Below are 18,030 nucleotides of genomic sequence, written 5' to 3'. Positions count from 1 at the left end.
GTTGTCCAGTCCCAGGTTCTGTACTCTTAAGCCTGTGATTGCTTTTCGGCGGCACTCAGCGGAGGCGCTCTTTGGCAAAAGACGCTTTTAAGGAGTTCGCCTGAGCCTCCCCGGGCAAGCATCAACTCCGCCTCTTGAGAGCTTCCTGAGCCTGCTGTCCACAAACTCCGCATAGGGGTTCTTGGGGTTTTGGCCGGATGGAGAAGCTCTGTGTGGGCTGCTGGCCAGAATTGGGGACCCTGACAAACGCCTTTGTAATTTGCGCATCTCCGATGAGGCTGCACCGTATAGGGTGGCTTCAGGCGGTGACAATCTGATTGTTGGGGTTACTGGAAGGCATCGGGCCGTGAAGTTGTAAGCGGCGGTGTAGGGCGCTCGCCGGAGCGCGGAAGTTGCCCCTGTTGCTAAGGCATTGCTGGCGGAACTCGCCCTCCCAGACTCACAAAATTGTGCAGGGGCCTCAGGAGCATGCGCGAAGGTGGCCCTCTTCCAGTCAGTCCGGGACCATTAGGGTGACTCCTCAGCGACTGCCCCGGAGCATGCTCTCTCAAGCATAGGGGCTGGTGACTCCCAGCACGTCCCCGGGCGACCAGCGGTATGCCATGAGCTCCTCGGTGAGGATATTATAGCTCAAGGGGCCGGTACTGGCGCCAACCCGCCAACTCATGCCATCCTCCCCCACGGTGACATCTGTGAAGTGGACGGGGCACAAATGCGTAAAGCGGGATATCGGCATCGCCTCTTCCTCGGCCAGGGTTTCTCTCTTCTGCAGATCGTGGCTAATACCGCTCTGGCGCAGGGTTTTGAAACTCCGCTACATTACGCGGCGCCTGACGGGAGGAGCAGTGGCTTTGGAAAATGAAGGCGGAGCAGGGGAGGGGGCGGCTGAGCCGCTGGGAGAGCTTTGAATCTGGGGTGAGGGAGCCGAGGGTTAGGCAGAAGGAGGACAGGGCGTCCCACCCAGTGGATAGGAGAAAAAATTCGGGTTGGAAATTGAAGGCTGAAAGATCGAAAGGAGGGCGGCCTACAGCAAGTGCAAGGGAGCCATAGGTCAGCAGGGCTGATGGCGCATGCAAAACATTGCTCTCCATCGCTTCAGTAGTAAAGCGACATCGGGCGCTACGGAGGCTCTGTGCGAAGAGGCGCCCGCTCGATGTTTTCCCCAGTCCTTAAGATTCAATGTCCCCCCCTCTGGGTACCTCATGCTGGGATTTCACCTCGAGCTTCAATCTCCTTCAACCAATTTGCGCAGCTCCCTTCTCTTTACTGGGACTCCTGCCGCATTTCGGGCTTAACGCTTTCAGTTCGGCCAACGGCTTGCTCATAAGCCCTGCTTTTGCAAGCTCTTCCCCTATACTCACCTCACCGTGTTCCGCCGGACGAGAGAGTGTCCTAGGATGCGCAGTCTCTGGATGCGCCGATCCAGAGGGACAGGTGCAATACCGAAACGGTGGTCCCTGGATTGCGCTCGCATCCAGCCTGGACTTCGGTATCGCCGCCCTTCCCCTGCAGGCTGTGACGGTGAGCAGGGTGGAGGTTCGAGGATTCGCCGGGAGCTTCGCACCAGCTTGTAGTCACTCCATCGTGGGTCAGCGCAAGAACGGCAGACGCAGACGCTGAGATAACATTGACTGGTGGAGATCGCCAGCAGCCGGGAGACCGGAGGTCCGTGCTCTTAGCTGAAAGCCTCCCGGGCTCTGCCGGGTTCCTGGCACCTCTTATTGCTACATTCCTATCGGGGGCGTAGGGAGGGAGGACCGGGGAGTTCCGGGAGAGCTGGGAGGTCGGGAGATCACCGGCGTGATGGGCATGATCTTCTACTCTGGCTACTGCGGCGGAGAGGGCGAGCCGTAAGCCTGCCTGGAGCCCAATTCCTCACCTGGGGCAAGACCATTGTCCCCATGCCGCCTCGGGTGATTGAGAGAGAGAGAGCTCAGACAGTTCATGACCCGTGACTCATGGGGGGATGAGGAGTGGGGGTGCGGTGCGACCGGCAAGGCCGTAGGTCCGTTGGCGTCCCAACGTTCTACCACGGCGCTGCTGGGTCGGCAGTGCATTACTACAACAAACTTTTCATTTGTATTTATCTCTGTCACTACAAGAGTTCAGATCTGTGCTGTTGAAGGCTATAACTTGCAAAGTGCCTGTGACACTGTGAGTTTACTACTGACATTTCATTGAAGAAGAGCAATTTCTGGATCATCTGTGAAGTCTTATGAGTTTAGTACAACCTTCTAGATCCGTGGTGGCGAACCTTTGGCACTCCAGATGTTATGGACTACAATTCCCATCAGCCCCTTCCAGAATGGCCAATTGGCCATGCTGGCAGGGGCTGATGGGAATTGTAGTCCATAACACCTGGAGTGCCAAAGGTTTGCCACCACTGTTCTAGATGAAAACTAGCAACCATCTTTCTTGTACTTCAGTCAGCATTCTTCTTGCTTATTGTTACAAGGTTACAGCATTCATAATGATGCATGTTTTCTTCATTCTCACCACATGGTATATCTTACTGAAGCAAGCTACATGTTACAAACAAAGGGATTTGATGAAGCCCTGGTATAATTTTTCTTTAAGTCAAGAACTTCTGGAAAGTGGCAAATTTAAACTGAGAAGCATAGAGCATAATCCTTTCATAGATGTCTGTTTCTTCACCAGTTCCTCACCCAAATTCACCCTCTCCCCATAGTTTCAGAGATAGGTATATCTGGAACACTTCAGAATAGTGGCAACTGAAATTTAGAATAGGAAAATGGCTGTCAGTTAAAGGTTAAACAGCCCTTAACCACCTAGCTGCTTAAAATCACTCCCTACTTAAATTGCTTATCTTGTGAGGGTTTCATTATATTTTTAACATACATTTTACCCTTCATTGTGATTCATCAAACAACTTCTTGAACAGAAGGCGTAATCCATTAAACAAGATCTACTTTAGGATCATTTCTATCAGAATTACTGACTATGGAAGCTTCTGGAAAGCTTCATGTTATAAAAGTAGTTAATTTGAGTGTAATGCCAGACAATTAATACTGCCTATTCTTATTTACAGCTCTGTTCATTTGGAAATCCAGAATTATTAATTTTTGCATTCTATTTTAACTAAACTATTTCCATAAATGTATCTTTACAGAGTCACCATAAGTCAGCTTGACTTGGTGGTACTTTTTACACACACACACACACACACACACACACACAGAGAGAGAGAGAGAGAGAGAGAGAGAGAGAGAGAGAGAGAGAGAGAGAGAGAGAGAGAGAGAGGTCTGGGAAATTATCTGTGTTCCCAACCGGCTCAGCCTTTCCAATCCAGGACTGAGACAAAGAATTTACATTAACTAGACATTAAAATTAATTTCCCACAGGAGCCTGAATTGGGGAGAGGGAGCTGGAAAGGAACAAAAGAAGCACACCTGCCTCCCTTTCCAGGTAATGAGTGATGTGCACAATCCTATATGAGCAAAGGGAGAGGAAAGCTCCGTCCATAAGTTTACAATTTCTCCTGTGTATCATGCCCTTTATTTTTTCCTGCTTTCACAATAAAACTAATAATAGCTCAGAAACAAAAGAAACAAGAGTTTTGTTGTTACTTACAGAACTCTTTCCATTGGTGCAGAGGGAGTGTGAGGCACCCGCTTCTGGGCATTTAATAGTTCTCCAGCTCACTAAAGATGCATAAAGAAGCACCAGAAAAGAACAGAAGCTGCAATAATGCAGAGCAAGCAAACTGGTGAAGTGAAAAATTAAAATGTAGACCATGCTGGAACAGGAAATTGTCTTGGGAATATTGTATTCAATTATTGAGTTTAGTTACATTAACAATTACAGCTAACCTAAAAGGTCCTTCAGACTGCATTGGCCTCACTGGACTGCAGTTTAGGGATTTGCATATTTCATTAAAAAAAACCTCCTGCAAAAGTAGAGAGAGATGAACAGGTATGAGTCTCTAAGCTTTGAGGTGATACAGTAATCCCTTGTTATATCCTCATGTATTTTCCATTACCACACAGGAAAATCCCTAGGAGCAAAGCATATGGCATTTGATCTACATTCATATTCCCAATAGTCAGAAACAGAATTGTGTGTTTAGTGCTAAGCATATTAGCATTTCATTTTGAGCATAAATCCAGTATGAAGGCTAGGTTTGTGTCTTGTTTTTACAGTTATATAAAAGGGGGTGCCAAGGTACAAAGCCAAGTACAGAGAACCTAAGAAAATTGTTCTGTGCAATATATAGGAATTTTCTTATATGCTAAACACACCATAGTGACTATTCAAAGCATGTAAGTAAAATGGGGGGGGGGGTTGAGGATGTATAATATCATGGGGCCCATTTACTTCCTGTTATTTAGTTATTTAGAATAAAAAATGGATTGCTTGAAGAAATAGAAGATTACTGGACTTAGAACGACATGATTTTAAATTTGGTTGGCATCCTACCAATGATTTTAATAATCACTTCATCAGACATGCCATATTAAACTATGGAATAAATTCAAACTTAGGCTTTGTCAAAAAAATGCCAAGGTGGCTGTCACCTCAAGAAGCACTATACAGGAGTGAAATGACTTTTGATAAGATATGGAATATCTATATTGATATCCTAGATTGTTCACAAGGAGACTATAAAATGAAAACTAGAGAGAAATTGCATGTAAAAAGTATTAATTGTGATTGGTTTTCCTATTTACAAGTACAGGAGAGATTTAAACTAGACAAAAAATTGTATGGTTTTGAGGAAACCCAGAATTAATTGGAAAGGAAACTATGCACAAATGATTAATTTGCTATTGCTAAAATGTACAAATTTTTGTTGAGTCTGGAAACAGAAGGAAAACAGGTCAAAGAATATATGATAAAATGGGCTACCAATATTAGGTACAATAGCCAATTTGAACAATGGGAGAATATGTGGTCAAGGGGGCTTAAATATACATTAAACTCCAATTTGAAAGATTACTTTTTATAAAAAGGATGTATTGTTGGTATATACCAGAAAAACTGGCACAGATTTACAAAAATTGTTTTAAATGTGTTGGAAATGTGAACATCAAGAAGGGACTTTTTATCACTTATAGTGGAGTTGTGGAAAAACTAAGGTTATTTCTGCATGGTCATCTGAGTGGGGGTGCATCGGCATAGTTTATGCTGATGCACCCCTCAGGATCGTTTGCATGAATGGTCCAACTGGCTGCGCAGCCTGCGCCACTCCTGAACAGCTTTTCCCTCCTGCTGTTTTCCATCGCATTGTGGAGGCCAGGGGACATGCTCCCATGGCCAGAGTGGCTCTGGGGTCGAAGGCCAGGAGGGATGTCCCCTGGCCTCCACAAAGTGACAGAAGGCGGCAGGAGGTAGGAGGCGTCCAGGAGGGCCATGGGAATTACAGCAGCTTCCACATGGTGCCGTTTACTCAGCACTGAATGGAAGCTGGCATTTTCCAAAAACCTCACTCCCCAAGCATGGTTTAAAAACATTATTTTGGGAGGAAGAGAGCGCCGCTGTATCAATTTGGCAGCAGCACCTGTGTGAAGGCTCCCACCCAAAATAGTATTTTACTGGGCCAAAATTGTTGATTTTGGCCCATCCAGAAATGGCCTAAGGGATTTTGGAGGTCAATGCATACTCAATATATGCTGGCCTTCCTTTGTTCATGACCTGGAAATTAAAGCTCACCCAGCATGTGGCAGCCAGGCTCCTTTCTGGAGGACAAAGTGGGGATCAGATCACTCTGGTCCTGTACCAGCCCCACTGGCTGCCGACCGAGTTCCGGACCATGTTCAAAGTGTTAGTGTTGGCATACCTATGGGACCGCCTCTCCCCATATTGCCCCACCAGGTTCCCCCATTTGTCAAAGGGGAACCTACTGGAGATTCTAGCCCAAAGAAGCTCCAGCTGGCTTCCGCAAGGGCCAGTGCTTTTTCAGCACTGGCCCCTACCTGGTGGAATAAGCTCACTGCTGAGATTAGGGCCCTGTAGGACTTGAATGAGTTCCGCAGGGCCTGCAAGATGGAGCATTTCCACCAGGCTTTTCCAACCACCCAGCTGGCCTGACATGTACCTTCATTGACCTCCCATGTTGAAGTGGGTTTTGATGTCATCTACTGATGTTTTTATTATTGTTTTAATGCTGATATTTTGTTGTTGTTTGCTGCCCTGAGTCCTATTGGGGAGGGCAAGGTGTAAATGCAAATATAAATAAATATATTAAAATAAAATAATTTTTAAAAATTAATGATGACTACACAAATGAAACTTGAGGCTTATCTGCTGGGACTTATGTATAGGTCTCTGGAAAGAAAATATGAAACTTTATATCACAGCAACAGCAAGAATATTATACATGCAGAAATAGAATACTCCAGCTATATCTACAATTGAAGAACAGTGAGTGAAGGTATTAGAGCTGGCAGAGATGGCCAAATTAACTTTCCTACTCAAAGAAAATAACTAAATTAAGCTTATGGACAATTGGAAACCCTTGGTAGAGTATTTAGACAAAACAGAAAACATTGATTGATGACTAATAGTTTTGAAGGTTAAGAATTGTTAAAATAAGAACTAACAGAGAAAAGGGAGACTTTTTATCGGTAACGATAATGAAGGTTTAATTTTATTTCATTGCTTAATTACCAAGTGCTAAAAATTGTTTTTGAGGTTTAAGGATTAATATTTGGTGCAGAAGAAACTGGGAGTCCTTATGAAATAAGTACTGTAAAATTTGGTAATTTAAAAAATCTCTGTGTATGTTTGGAATTTGCAAAAATTTTGAAGGACATATAATATTATAGGGCCCTGGTTAGTTGTGGAGCCCAAGCTTTATAATTCCTGTCTTTGGATGTTTACCTGGTGCCAGATTTGTCATCTTTCCCATTTTTTATGAAAATTATTCCTCCACCCTGCAGTACGGGTTTATCTGGTCACATCTTTTGAGTGTCAGTTAGAATTCATTTTTACTTTGTATCCAAATGTTCTGTCCTTCTGTTGTGCAATAAACTTCCTCTTTGGAGTAAGATAATCCTTGGAATTGTTCGTTTCAGCTTTTATTTTTATTTATTTGATTTATTTGATTTTTATTTTGCCCTTTCCCAACCAAACTCAGACTCAGGGCATCTCACAACCAAAACTATAACCAATTAGATAGTACAGGCATCTAACAAATATGATAGAATATTCTAAAAATTCTAGTTGGTGCCTTTAAACATTGATAACAATTGATAACAATGACAGGATAATCAGTCAAGGAGGAGGGAGAGAATAAAGGAGGGAAAACAAATAGGAAAGGAAAAATACCATGAACAACTGAGGGATGGGGATTGTGTAGGGGGGGAAGGGGGGAAGGATAGGGAAACCAGCTAAGACCTGACATCAACCATAGTTAGATTACTATTATCCTTTCCCTTAAGCCCCACTCAATTGACCTATTTAAAAGCAGGGTAAACATTGCACTCCAAAGCATCACTTCAAAAGTGAACCTTCCACAAAATGGCTTTCACAGCTACTAATTCAATAGAATTTGAGACAGGAATGGTCCTTGGGGTTTCTCAGTTACCTAAGGTTCTTCCTGTAGTCCAAGACACTTCCTTCAGAACCACTTTGATCTGATGATGGTAAGGGTAGAAAGTGAATCTGGTAATAGCTCTGGAGCTCAGAGTCAGGCTTGGTTTTCTCAGAGAAGGGAGTGACCCTTGTGGAAGCAAACCAAAAACGAAAAATTTTAACAGATGGCTGCAGCTAGTAGCTAATTTCCAAATCATTGCAGAGACTCAGTTTTGATTGGGTCCACAGCATGGATGGGAGAAGGGGTTTGAGCTCTGCCGTAAGCCATTTTCCCAAATCCCTAGGGGTTCTTGTTTGCCCTGTGGAGGTGATCCCTTCATGGATTAAAATTGCCTCCAAAGTCATTTCAAGTTGGAAAAACAGCATGAAAGTGGTGGCGATGGGGAGGCTGAAGCTCTCCACTCCAGTGCCCCAATTCTAATGTTAATCAGGTCCCTGTGACCCCACAGTACAATCCATACCTAACCAGAATTAAACTCAGCTAACCCCACTGACTTCAATTGACCTAAAAGGGAATAACTGCTTTGAAGGGTTGAATTGTAAGTCACCATTATTTAATTCCAAATAGTTGATAACTGGTAAGATGGAATGAGTTATTAAGCATTTAATTATACCTTGTCAATTTGGGCAAAAGTTCAATACAAATGTAATTTACCCAACCAATCCATGTTCTTCTTCTGGTGTCCATGGGAAACCTGCTAAAACTAGTTAAATCTATTTTAAACTCGTCATTGAACTTTTTATTGGAAAAAAAACCTTCCTGTATTGTGCCTCTTATTTAATGTCCTTCTTCTTTACAGATAAGCAAGGCTCCATCACCATTTTTTTAAAATTTAGAGATCAGAAACTAGGACACTTCCTCAGGTCCTATTATAATTAATTCCTCTGATAGTAGATGTACTCAGAGACAGACAAGTGCAACAGCCACAATGAGACTTCCCTAATTTTTAGATTTCCTCCTGTTTTTGTCTGTTCTTGTCTTTGTTTGTGTCTGTGGGAGCTGCTCAGTGTCTGGAGACAGAAGGAGAGTCAGGAAGAGCAAAAGAAGAGACTTAGAAGGAAACACAGAAAAGTATCCCTATCACAGGCAGCCCTACAATTGAAAATTGTTTCCTTCCGGCATTTATTCTCATATTTCATCCTGACGCTTCATTTGTAGGAAACAAACTGAGCTCAAGTTTTTAGGCAAATCTTTGGATCTTTATAAAATGTAATCTGTCCCTTCTAGTTATGCTAGCACTCTCCTGATCAATAGTCTCCAGGATGTGAGTCAACTTGTTTTGCAAGTGTGAGAGGAAGTAGCAAGAAATGGTGAGATCACTGAAAAAAATCAGTGGCACTTGTCAGAAAAGCACCCAAGTTTAAGTGGCTTTTCCTGCCTTTTTCCCCTTTATCTAAATTTTCAAATTATACCTTGTAAACTTGGAAATCTCACAAGAACTTTGTAGAAGATTTTTAAAAATGATTGAAACTTGATCAAAAGTGCATTTGGGTGGTGTGTGGTTTCCGGGCTGTATGGCCGTGTTCTAGCAGCATTCTCTCCTGACGTTTCGCCTGCATCTGTGGCTGGCATCTTCAGAGGATCTGATGTTGGAAAAGCAAGTGGAGTATATATCTGTCCAGGGTGTGTGGGGAGTGTCCAGGGTGGGTGGGGCATGAGTAACAATGAAGACTATAGCCTGGGAGTAACCCTGTAGATAGCAAGGTCACTGGTGGGAGCATCTGAATAGAAGTATCCTGGCCTGTTTCTTTTGTCTATGGTCATCCTGTGTTTGTGTGGAGCTGGTTTGACACAGTCTTGACCCTAGTATTTTTCAACACTGGCAGCCAAGTTCTGTTCATTTTCAGAGTTTCTTCCTTCCTGTTAAAATTGTCCATGTGCTTATGGATTTCAATTGCTTCTCTGTGTAGTCTGACGTAGTGGCTTTCAGAGTGGTCCAGAATTTATGTTTTTTCAAATAATATTCTATGTCCAGGTTGGTTTATCATGTGTTCTGCTATTGCTGATTTTTCTGGCTGATTTTTCTGCTCCCACCAGTGACCTTGCTATCTACAGGGTTACTCCCAGGCTATAGTCTTCATTGTTACTCATACTTCTATTCAGATGCCCTCAACTATTGACCTGGTTGCCGCCTTTGTTACTCATAGACAAGGTTTCCCCACCCACCCTGGACACTCCCCACACACCCTGGACAGATATATACTCCACTTGCTTTTCCAACATCAGATCCTCTGAAGATGCCAGCCACAGATGCAGGCGAAACGTCAGGAGAGAATGCTGCTAGAACACGGCCATACAGCCCGGAAACCACACAGCACCCAAGTGATTCCGGCCGTGAAAGCCTTCGACAATACAAAAGTGCATTTAATAAAACACAAGAGGCTGATGCTAATTATTGTTAGAAGGAGGAGTGCTTTGTTAGCTTGCTTTATTTGCTATTTAATTACTTTGGGCTTTCCATTGTCAGTGTTTGAAAAATTATGGCTCAATTAATATTAGAAGGGTTTCTCAGAAGCTGGACTGAGAGCCCTCACTGAGACCAGAATGAGATGTGTCCCAAAAGTTGATGCCACTGAACTAAATAGTTAACTGAACTCAGTCTTTTTTTATCTGATCTCTTAATCAAGCATTCTAGATTTCTGCCTAGCTTCAGGTCTGATCCTGCACTGAGATCCATCATCTTGATCTGCAGCAAATTTATTAATGAGCAAGTCCAAGCAAACCAAATTGGTACAGAACAAAAGCAAGAGCATTTATTTAGCTGCAACGCTTGTATTAGGAGATAGATTTTTTTTAAAAAAACCAAGGTATGACTCATGCGAACAAAACTACATAATATATATCAATCTATCATTCCAAATCAACTATATTTGCTAGGGATGTTGTCTCATACCACACACTTACGCCAATATAGGAGGTAAGGTAGATATAATTTAAGGTCTCATCCAACTGGATACCACATACATAGTTCTAAGTCACACAAGTCTTCGTGGTGGTGCAATGGTTCCTTGCCACCAGACACAGTATTTCAATCACAACCACAGTGTGCATGGAGAAGGGTTTCCACTCAACATCTTCCTTTCACTTTTATGAACTAAAAAAAAACTCTGAGAAACTTTGCTCCATTTGGAGATATACATTACATGTGAGTGCCCAGCTGGCTCAAAGAACAGCTCTCTAAAGCTGTTTCACTTAACAAAAAACAGCATAGGTGGAGAGAGACTAACGTCCCTTGTCATGTCCACCCTGGGTGGCATGGAACTTCTTGCACTGGTGCAATAAAAAGTTCACATGGTCACCTCAAGGGCTTTGAATCATGTGAATCATTGCTTTAAAACCACTTTTTTATGGTATGGCATCCCTGTCAATATTATAAGAAATCACCTCACTTATATGCAGGGAGGAAAATAACACACATTGGAGTAGTGCCAGATTCACTATTTTATGGCCTAATCCATTCAAATCCATTTTATGGCCTAATCCATTCAAAACCACAGTTTCATTGTCATTTTATTCCTGTCAAACTAATTAGTCAACTAATGCAATTAGAGGACATGGAAGACACTTGCTGTGAGATTTCCCTTCTGCAGGATCTCATGCTCTGAAAATGATACTGGAAACCACTATTGTGCAGATTCTGGTATTTGCTACTTCCTCTATTTGTTGTTCTTTCAGGTAATTACAAGATTGTCAAACAAGTCTTCAGTCTGTCAGGTATGGTTGTCTGATTTTAATGTAGTAAGCTAAATTCTTTAAGAACAATAACAACAACAATCCTGTAGCTGGATTCCAAATCATTTTTGAGTCGGAATGCCTCTTGGGGATTCCAGCAAACATTGAAAAGGACCCTGTATGTAATGGGTATAATTGAATGGGCATGGATTAATTTGCATGTTTCATTACTACCTCTAGATTTTAAGATTAGGCCCTGCATGCGTAGTTACCAATCTTTGTGCACATAACTTAGGATATGAGAATCCTATGATATGAAGTCAAATTAAATCTTCAACCATCTCATATCAAGATACTCAGCAGTGTGCATGTTGCTTCAGTCTTCTGTGTGATGTTCCATTTCCTTTAGAGACCACATTGAATTCTATCTGCTGTTGTGTTTGACACCCGTTTTTCCAGGATTTCTCAACACTATACTTGTACTCTGTTGTATCAAGCAGAAAACACTAATTTCATAAACTTCACTGTTCAGAGAGTAAAAATTATAAACAAAATTAAATTCAGATTAGTATGGGAGATAACAAAGATCACCAGAGTACAAAGATATTCTCATATGCCTGAGACAGCAGGTGAAGATATGATGGAGGGTTTTTTAATTTTTAAGATTCTGATTTCCTATATTTCTTCCATGGAATAATACCTGTGCTTAATTTCTTTCAAGAGATGGGCTATGGCTCAAATTGGCTGCTAACATGCTGTTCCCGTCTGCTCTTAATTTCTACTTTTGGGAACATGCTGTGATTACTCAATGCTGTACATGCTCACGATTTTTCTTTATTTTAAACACTGCATATTCCCAACTTTAGGTTCGGTTCCAAACACAAACTGTGTGGTGAGCCTTGGAAAGCCTGAGTGTGTACATGTGCAAAATTACAATTTAAAGTGTTAAACGTTCAGTTTTTACTTGGTAAAATTATAATCAGGATTTGTGTCATGCACTTAGTGCCAAATCAATTATGTACAGGATTTTTTCACATGTATTCCTCCATGAGCATTTTGCCCTGAAGGAAAAGCTAACACCACCGCTGCCTTTTATTATAGTTGTATAATATCATATACTATAACAAAGTCCAAATTCAGCAAGAAAAAATAATGCAAATTATTGTGGTTAGAGCTTTGGGCCCAGGTGTTTGACATTTGTCCAAATGTTTGTTCTGTTGTGTCCCTGGGAGTTTCATAGAAAAGCCTGAGGGAAGATTTCTGGGTTTAATCCAGTCACTTTTCTGCTCAATCTCACTCAATTCCCCTCCTCCACCTTATTATTGCCACCAACCCAAATGGAGGGCGTGGAAACTGTGGTCAAATGACAGTCACCCTATGGTGACCCCATAGAGTTTTCAAGGCAAGAGATGCACATAGGTGGTTTGTCATTGCCTGCCTCTGTGTAGTGACTAAGTGCTTCCTTGGTGGTCTCCTATCAAAATCCTAACCATGGCTGATCCTGATTAACTTCTGAGATCTGAGGAGATCAGGCTAGTGTGGACCATATGATCCTCAACATGACTTTTTTTGCTGATATAGGGGACCCCCCCTCCTCCTTTTTATCATCAGAAAAGCTGGTTGGATCCAACCTTCTGCCTTTCAACTTAATCTACCTTCAAGGTGGATAAAATATTAAAAGAGATAATGGCATATTCTTTGGAGGAAGGCAGAGTACCATGTGATAGAAAGATAGACAGCCAATTACTATGAAGTGTGATCAGTGATGCGTTAACCATTTAAGATCGGTGCTGACTTTAAAAGGAATGAATCCTGCAGTCTACACTCAAGTAAGTATATATTATCTATGTTTTTCAGGTGTGGACCCTATCTGCATCAGTCTAAATCTGTGGATCAGTGCCACAGAAACAATCAGCAGATTTTTTCTGAAAACTTGGGTGACCCCCTCCCCCAGGTTTGCACAAAAACCTGACATCTTTAAAAATACACTGAAGGATTTAAATAAATAATGTGCAGATAATGCACTTAACTTAACAAAATTGGTGGTGTTGGTGTCCAGGAGCCACTCCAGACCCAGCTGCATTGGCACTAGGAGTCATTCTGGGTCTGGCTGTGGAGTCCAAGAGTCTCTCTGGGACTGGCCATGGTGGCAGCCTCCAGAAGCTGCCCTGGGCCCAGAGCAGCTCCTAGATACTGCTACAGCTGGTCCTGGAGGCTTAGAGCTGACCTGGCTTGGCAACATGGGAACTGCTCCAGGTATGCAGGAGCTTCCAGAGACTGCAGCTGCCATGGCTGGTAAGGTAAGGAGGGGAAGATGGGAAAATATTGAGAAGAAGGGAAGGGAAAGAAGAAATAGTGGGACTGATAGAGAAAAGAGGGGGTAGATTGACAGAAAAGGGGAGAGGGAGATTGATGTGGTGGAGGCAAAGGAGAGAGGGGAATAGGTGGATGGATTATTTAATTCATTCATTTATTTACACTCTGCCTTTCTTCCCAATGGGAATCCAGTGTGACTTACATCATTCTCCTCTCCTCCATTTTGTCCTCACAACAACTGTGGGAAGTAGATTAAACTGATACAGTGTGACTAGCCCAAGGCCCCCATCAAACTTCCATACCATAATTGGGGATTTGAACCTGTGTCTTCCAGATACTAGATTAACATGCTTAATAACTGGTTCTGTCAGAAATCCAGTGAAAGAGTGGGGGGGAAATAAAGAGGGGGTAGGTTTGCAGAGAAGAAGTGGGGGCAAAAGAGAGAGGGATAGGATGTCAGATAAGGGGCGGAGGAAAGAAAGAGGGGAGATTGTCAGAGAGGGGGAGGGCAGAAGATTGACAGAAGGGAAGGGAAAGAGAGAGATGGAGAAGATTGACAAATGACAATGATGAGAAAGAGAGGGAAATATTTTTACAGGAGGAGAGGGAAGGAAGCAAAGAGAGAGGGGGATGCACACGCCCCACATGTTTCTTGCAATCACCACTTTTATTGCATATTGTATAACTGAAAGAAAAGCACCAACAGGCACATATATGCTCTTGCTCCAAAATCTTCAGCACCATTATCCACGTTGTACTTATTTATTTGAAAACTTTTTCTTAACTTCTAGCCCTGCAAGCCTGTTTTCAACCAAGTTTAAAGGGTTGTTCCCTTCCCCACTATGAGTCTGCCCACTGGATAAAATTTTCCTGAGATAATTTGTTTTAGACTTCCTCTGTTCAAGAAATACGGTTATCTTGCTTGCAGCACAGACTCTTTTGTGGCTGCTCTGGTTCTGTGGAGCAAGAATCCATCAAAAGAGTCACCTATGCTCTTTTCTACTTCAATTATGCAATTAACTCTTTTTTTTCTAAGATCGTTGGCTAGTTTGAGGAAAAAGTTACAGAAATATTAAGGAGACATGATTTATGCTGCTATTCTGTCAGAGTTGGCTTTTAAAATAATTTTTGTTGGTTCCGTGATCTTTTATGTTTTTGATTGTTGTTAGCCATCCTGTGCAAATCTGAAAAGGTGTCATACAAATAAATGTATTAGAAGGTATATTGATTTATTATTGAGTGTATATCTCTATCAGAAATAAAATAAGTAACATTTCTAAGCAACAAAATACATTTGCATTAAATTTACAGTCCCTGGAAGGCAATTTCATTTCATAGGTACATAATGGAATTCATTTTCAAAAATAACAAGGTGCAAAGCGCCTACACTTGGAGCCTTGATAGGTTTTTGGTTTAACACAAGTAACTGATGCCCACACAATGAACAGCTTTGAACTGTTATATTCATAGGGGTTTTCTGCTATTTTAGGCAGATTCCAAAGGTAATGGCAGTATAAACAAGAGACTTCCATCAATTGTGGAGTATGAGGAGGATGAGGAAGAAGTAGGAGATGAGGAAGCTGCTACTCCTGTCCACACAAGAAGCACAACTTCCTCCCAGCAGAAGAAGTCAGGAAGCAATAAAAACTATCTTGGGATAAACTTGAAACAGTTGGCTTCAGGAACCGTGCCCTTCCATTCCCCTATCCGAGTCTGCAGTGCAAATTCCTCAAGAACCAAGCATGAAACTGAACTCCATTACTATTCCAAAAAGAAAGAGAAGGATCTCAAGCTCAACTTTACATCACTCAGCAGCGCTGTTCCTCCAGACCTCAGTCCTAGGTAAGGTTCTGACCAATGAGGAAGTTGTGGTCTTTGGACTGTCTTGGGGTAATGGGCTTTGGGGGAGTGGAAATCATCCTCCCATTCCACCTGCCATCTTCACCCATCACTTCACTTTAGCAGGAGACTTTGAGCCTATTATCCTGTTTATTCTCTGCAGATCCCTGCAGGGTCTTCAAACTCCAAGATTTCTGTCTGTTTTCCTTTCCTAGGCTCAAAACAGCCTCGAGGGAAATGCTGAAGCCTCAGTCCATATTAACCCCCAACTCTGTGGCTATTTTTGTCATTAAAATACACATTTCGGAAACTGGTCTTTGATCATCCATGTCACTTGTAGTTTGGCTGTTAGTCAGAGTGTCAAAATTTAATATTAGCATGTCCTTCTATCCATCTGATATTGCTGATAACAACCTTATTCCAGCATCATCACCAGCCAGGTCTATAGTCTGGGCAGACACGTAGCAGCAATGGGGACATCTGGGGGCGGCTTGTCCCTGGCGCCACCATTGCCATCATGGGCCGGGGCTGGGGCTGGGGGGAGTTTCAGGGCCAGGGTGGGGCATTTGGGGGGCAGAGTGGAGCGGAGGCAGGAGAGGACATGCAGGAAGCTCAGGCCCCAGACTCAGTTTCCCCTCCCTTCCTCACTGAGTCTGGGCCACCATGGCCATAGATGCAAATAAAAAAGCAGGACAAGAACTAGTAGAGTCTTAGAAAGTAGGTAAAAATTAAAAAATCTTCTGTAGGGGAAGTTCACATTAGTGGTTTAGGAAGTTTTGGGAGGGTGGTGGGAAGGGAATATCAACTTTAATTTCATATATTTAGATCTTATCTATCTTTATTGTCAGTTGGTTTGGCAGATCAGTAGGATTTATTCAATGTTCTATGTTATATAATTGTCAATGATCAATATTATTATATTGATTTAAGGCAAATAATGATAAATAATTGTGAAATTTCAAAATGTTTGTTTTTTGATCTGCTTAACTATATTGTAATGGGATAAGTCACTAACATACTTTCTTTTTTGTATATCCATTTACATTAATTTAATATATTTTTTTCAAAGCAGCAAAAAAAAGAGAAATCTTCCACTTTTCAACAATGTTCCCAAAAATAGCATGTGAGACCCTTGAGCTTACAACATGTATACAGCTTTCTTTTGAGTGTACTTCCTTGGTGGTGTCTGGGGTATAAAGGGTTAAGCCTTGCCAATACAAGCACTTTTCTTAAGGCTCTTTGAAGAAAGAGATATGTATTTTTGGAGTGAGGTAAAATTCTGAATTATAGATTTTTGCTGTGAAGAGAACGTTATTTTCATTTGTTTGGGTTTTTCATAAAAGCAATAATATGCCACAGCTCTCCATTCACAGATTTATTAATCCAGTCTCAGCCTATAGAGCAGTAAAAGATACATCTAGTTTCAAATAGAATCATGGTAGAGTAATTCCCCCCCCCCCCCCCCCCCGTGCTTTACCCTGAAGTAGTTCTACTGCTTCCCATTTTTGGAACTTTAAGATTCACTTTTAGGATGCTGTTGTGGTCAATTTTTCTCCTTTTTTGTTTAAAGAATGAAGAGGGGAAAATAAATCTGACAACACAGACCGAGGCTTCTAGCATTTTTACAGCAATTGTTTTCTCTTCCCATGAAACTTTTATATGGTGTCAGTGTACAGATTATTTTTTATTTCTAGAAAGGAATATTCCAAAAATAGTCCACTACTAGAGGTTATTGCCTTTTGGTTATGGATACATACATACATACCACTGGTAGTGTCTTTCTTATCTAAAAGTTGTTGAATGTCTCTTTCATGTCAGGTCTTCGTTGCCAATATTGTCATAATCAGTTGTACAAAGAATCAAGGGTAAAGGAAACAAGGTCAACTCTCACCACTCCCCAAATGTCTTCCTTCAGAATTCTGTGAGCAGATTAATTCCAACCTACCCTCACCCCCACCCCACACACATATACTTACATTTTTCCCTTTCATTTGACTTAAATGTTTTCAACATTCAGTGCTTTCTGGATCACATTTGGTGCTTGTCAGACTTTTTGGAATATTTCTTTATTTTTCTTTTGGATAATTTGCTAATTTATATTTTTCTGCATACTTGGAAAACTCTCAATTATGTATTGCCTGTGGGAGGCATTTTGTGGCGTTATTTCCAAATCAACAGTATTCACTTGCTTATGTTACATTTCAGCACAAATGGTGTTTGATTTTTTAGTTTGTTAAGCTCTATTCCACTGCGACAGCATTGTTTAAATAATGGGATTTGTTCATTTTATAAACCTGAGAATTGCCTAAGAATTTGGTATGTATCTTGTAATGCACAAGAACAATGAAGCATCATTTCTATATAAAATCCTGAGATAATGTTCTTTTTAAAACAGGGTTGTGGATGGAACAGAAGATGGTAACAATAATGAGCGGAGCCAGATGTTTGACTTCAGCTCTGAACAACTTCAGCAGGATACCAGAGAATCTCCCACTGTCGGGGGTTAGTACTATATTTAGCCATCTTACAAATGATTCATAAAGCACCTTTTGGAGAGGGCAGCCTTTTATGTATGGCATACTAAGGGAAAAAGCCTCAGATTTGACTGGATTGTCACTTCTAACATCAAATGGGATCCTCAAGGAAGA

General features: G+C 41.9%; 1 protein-coding gene across 1 annotated transcript in view; it reads left to right on the top strand.

Moving 5' to 3' along the window:
* The window catches only part of KCNH8 (potassium voltage-gated channel subfamily H member 8), a 163,554-nt gene that overhangs the window by 132,087 nt on the left and 13,437 nt on the right, over window positions 1-18,030 (top strand). The window contains exons 8-10 of the mRNA XM_048510477.1: window positions 11,231-11,269; window positions 15,033-15,385; window positions 17,778-17,884. Of these exons, the coding sequence (XP_048366434.1) occupies window positions 11,231-11,269; window positions 15,033-15,385; window positions 17,778-17,884 (499 nt within the window). The remainder of the gene's footprint in view (window positions 1-11,230; window positions 11,270-15,032; window positions 15,386-17,777; window positions 17,885-18,030) is intronic.

The sequence above is a fragment of the Sphaerodactylus townsendi genome, linkage group LG11 (assembly GCF_021028975.2).
Source record: "Sphaerodactylus townsendi isolate TG3544 linkage group LG11, MPM_Stown_v2.3, whole genome shotgun sequence".
Classification (NCBI taxonomy): Eukaryota; Metazoa; Chordata; class Lepidosauria; order Squamata; family Sphaerodactylidae; genus Sphaerodactylus; species Sphaerodactylus townsendi.
Note: the sequence above shows the minus strand (reverse complement) of the source record. Positions and strands in the feature narration are given on the sequence as shown.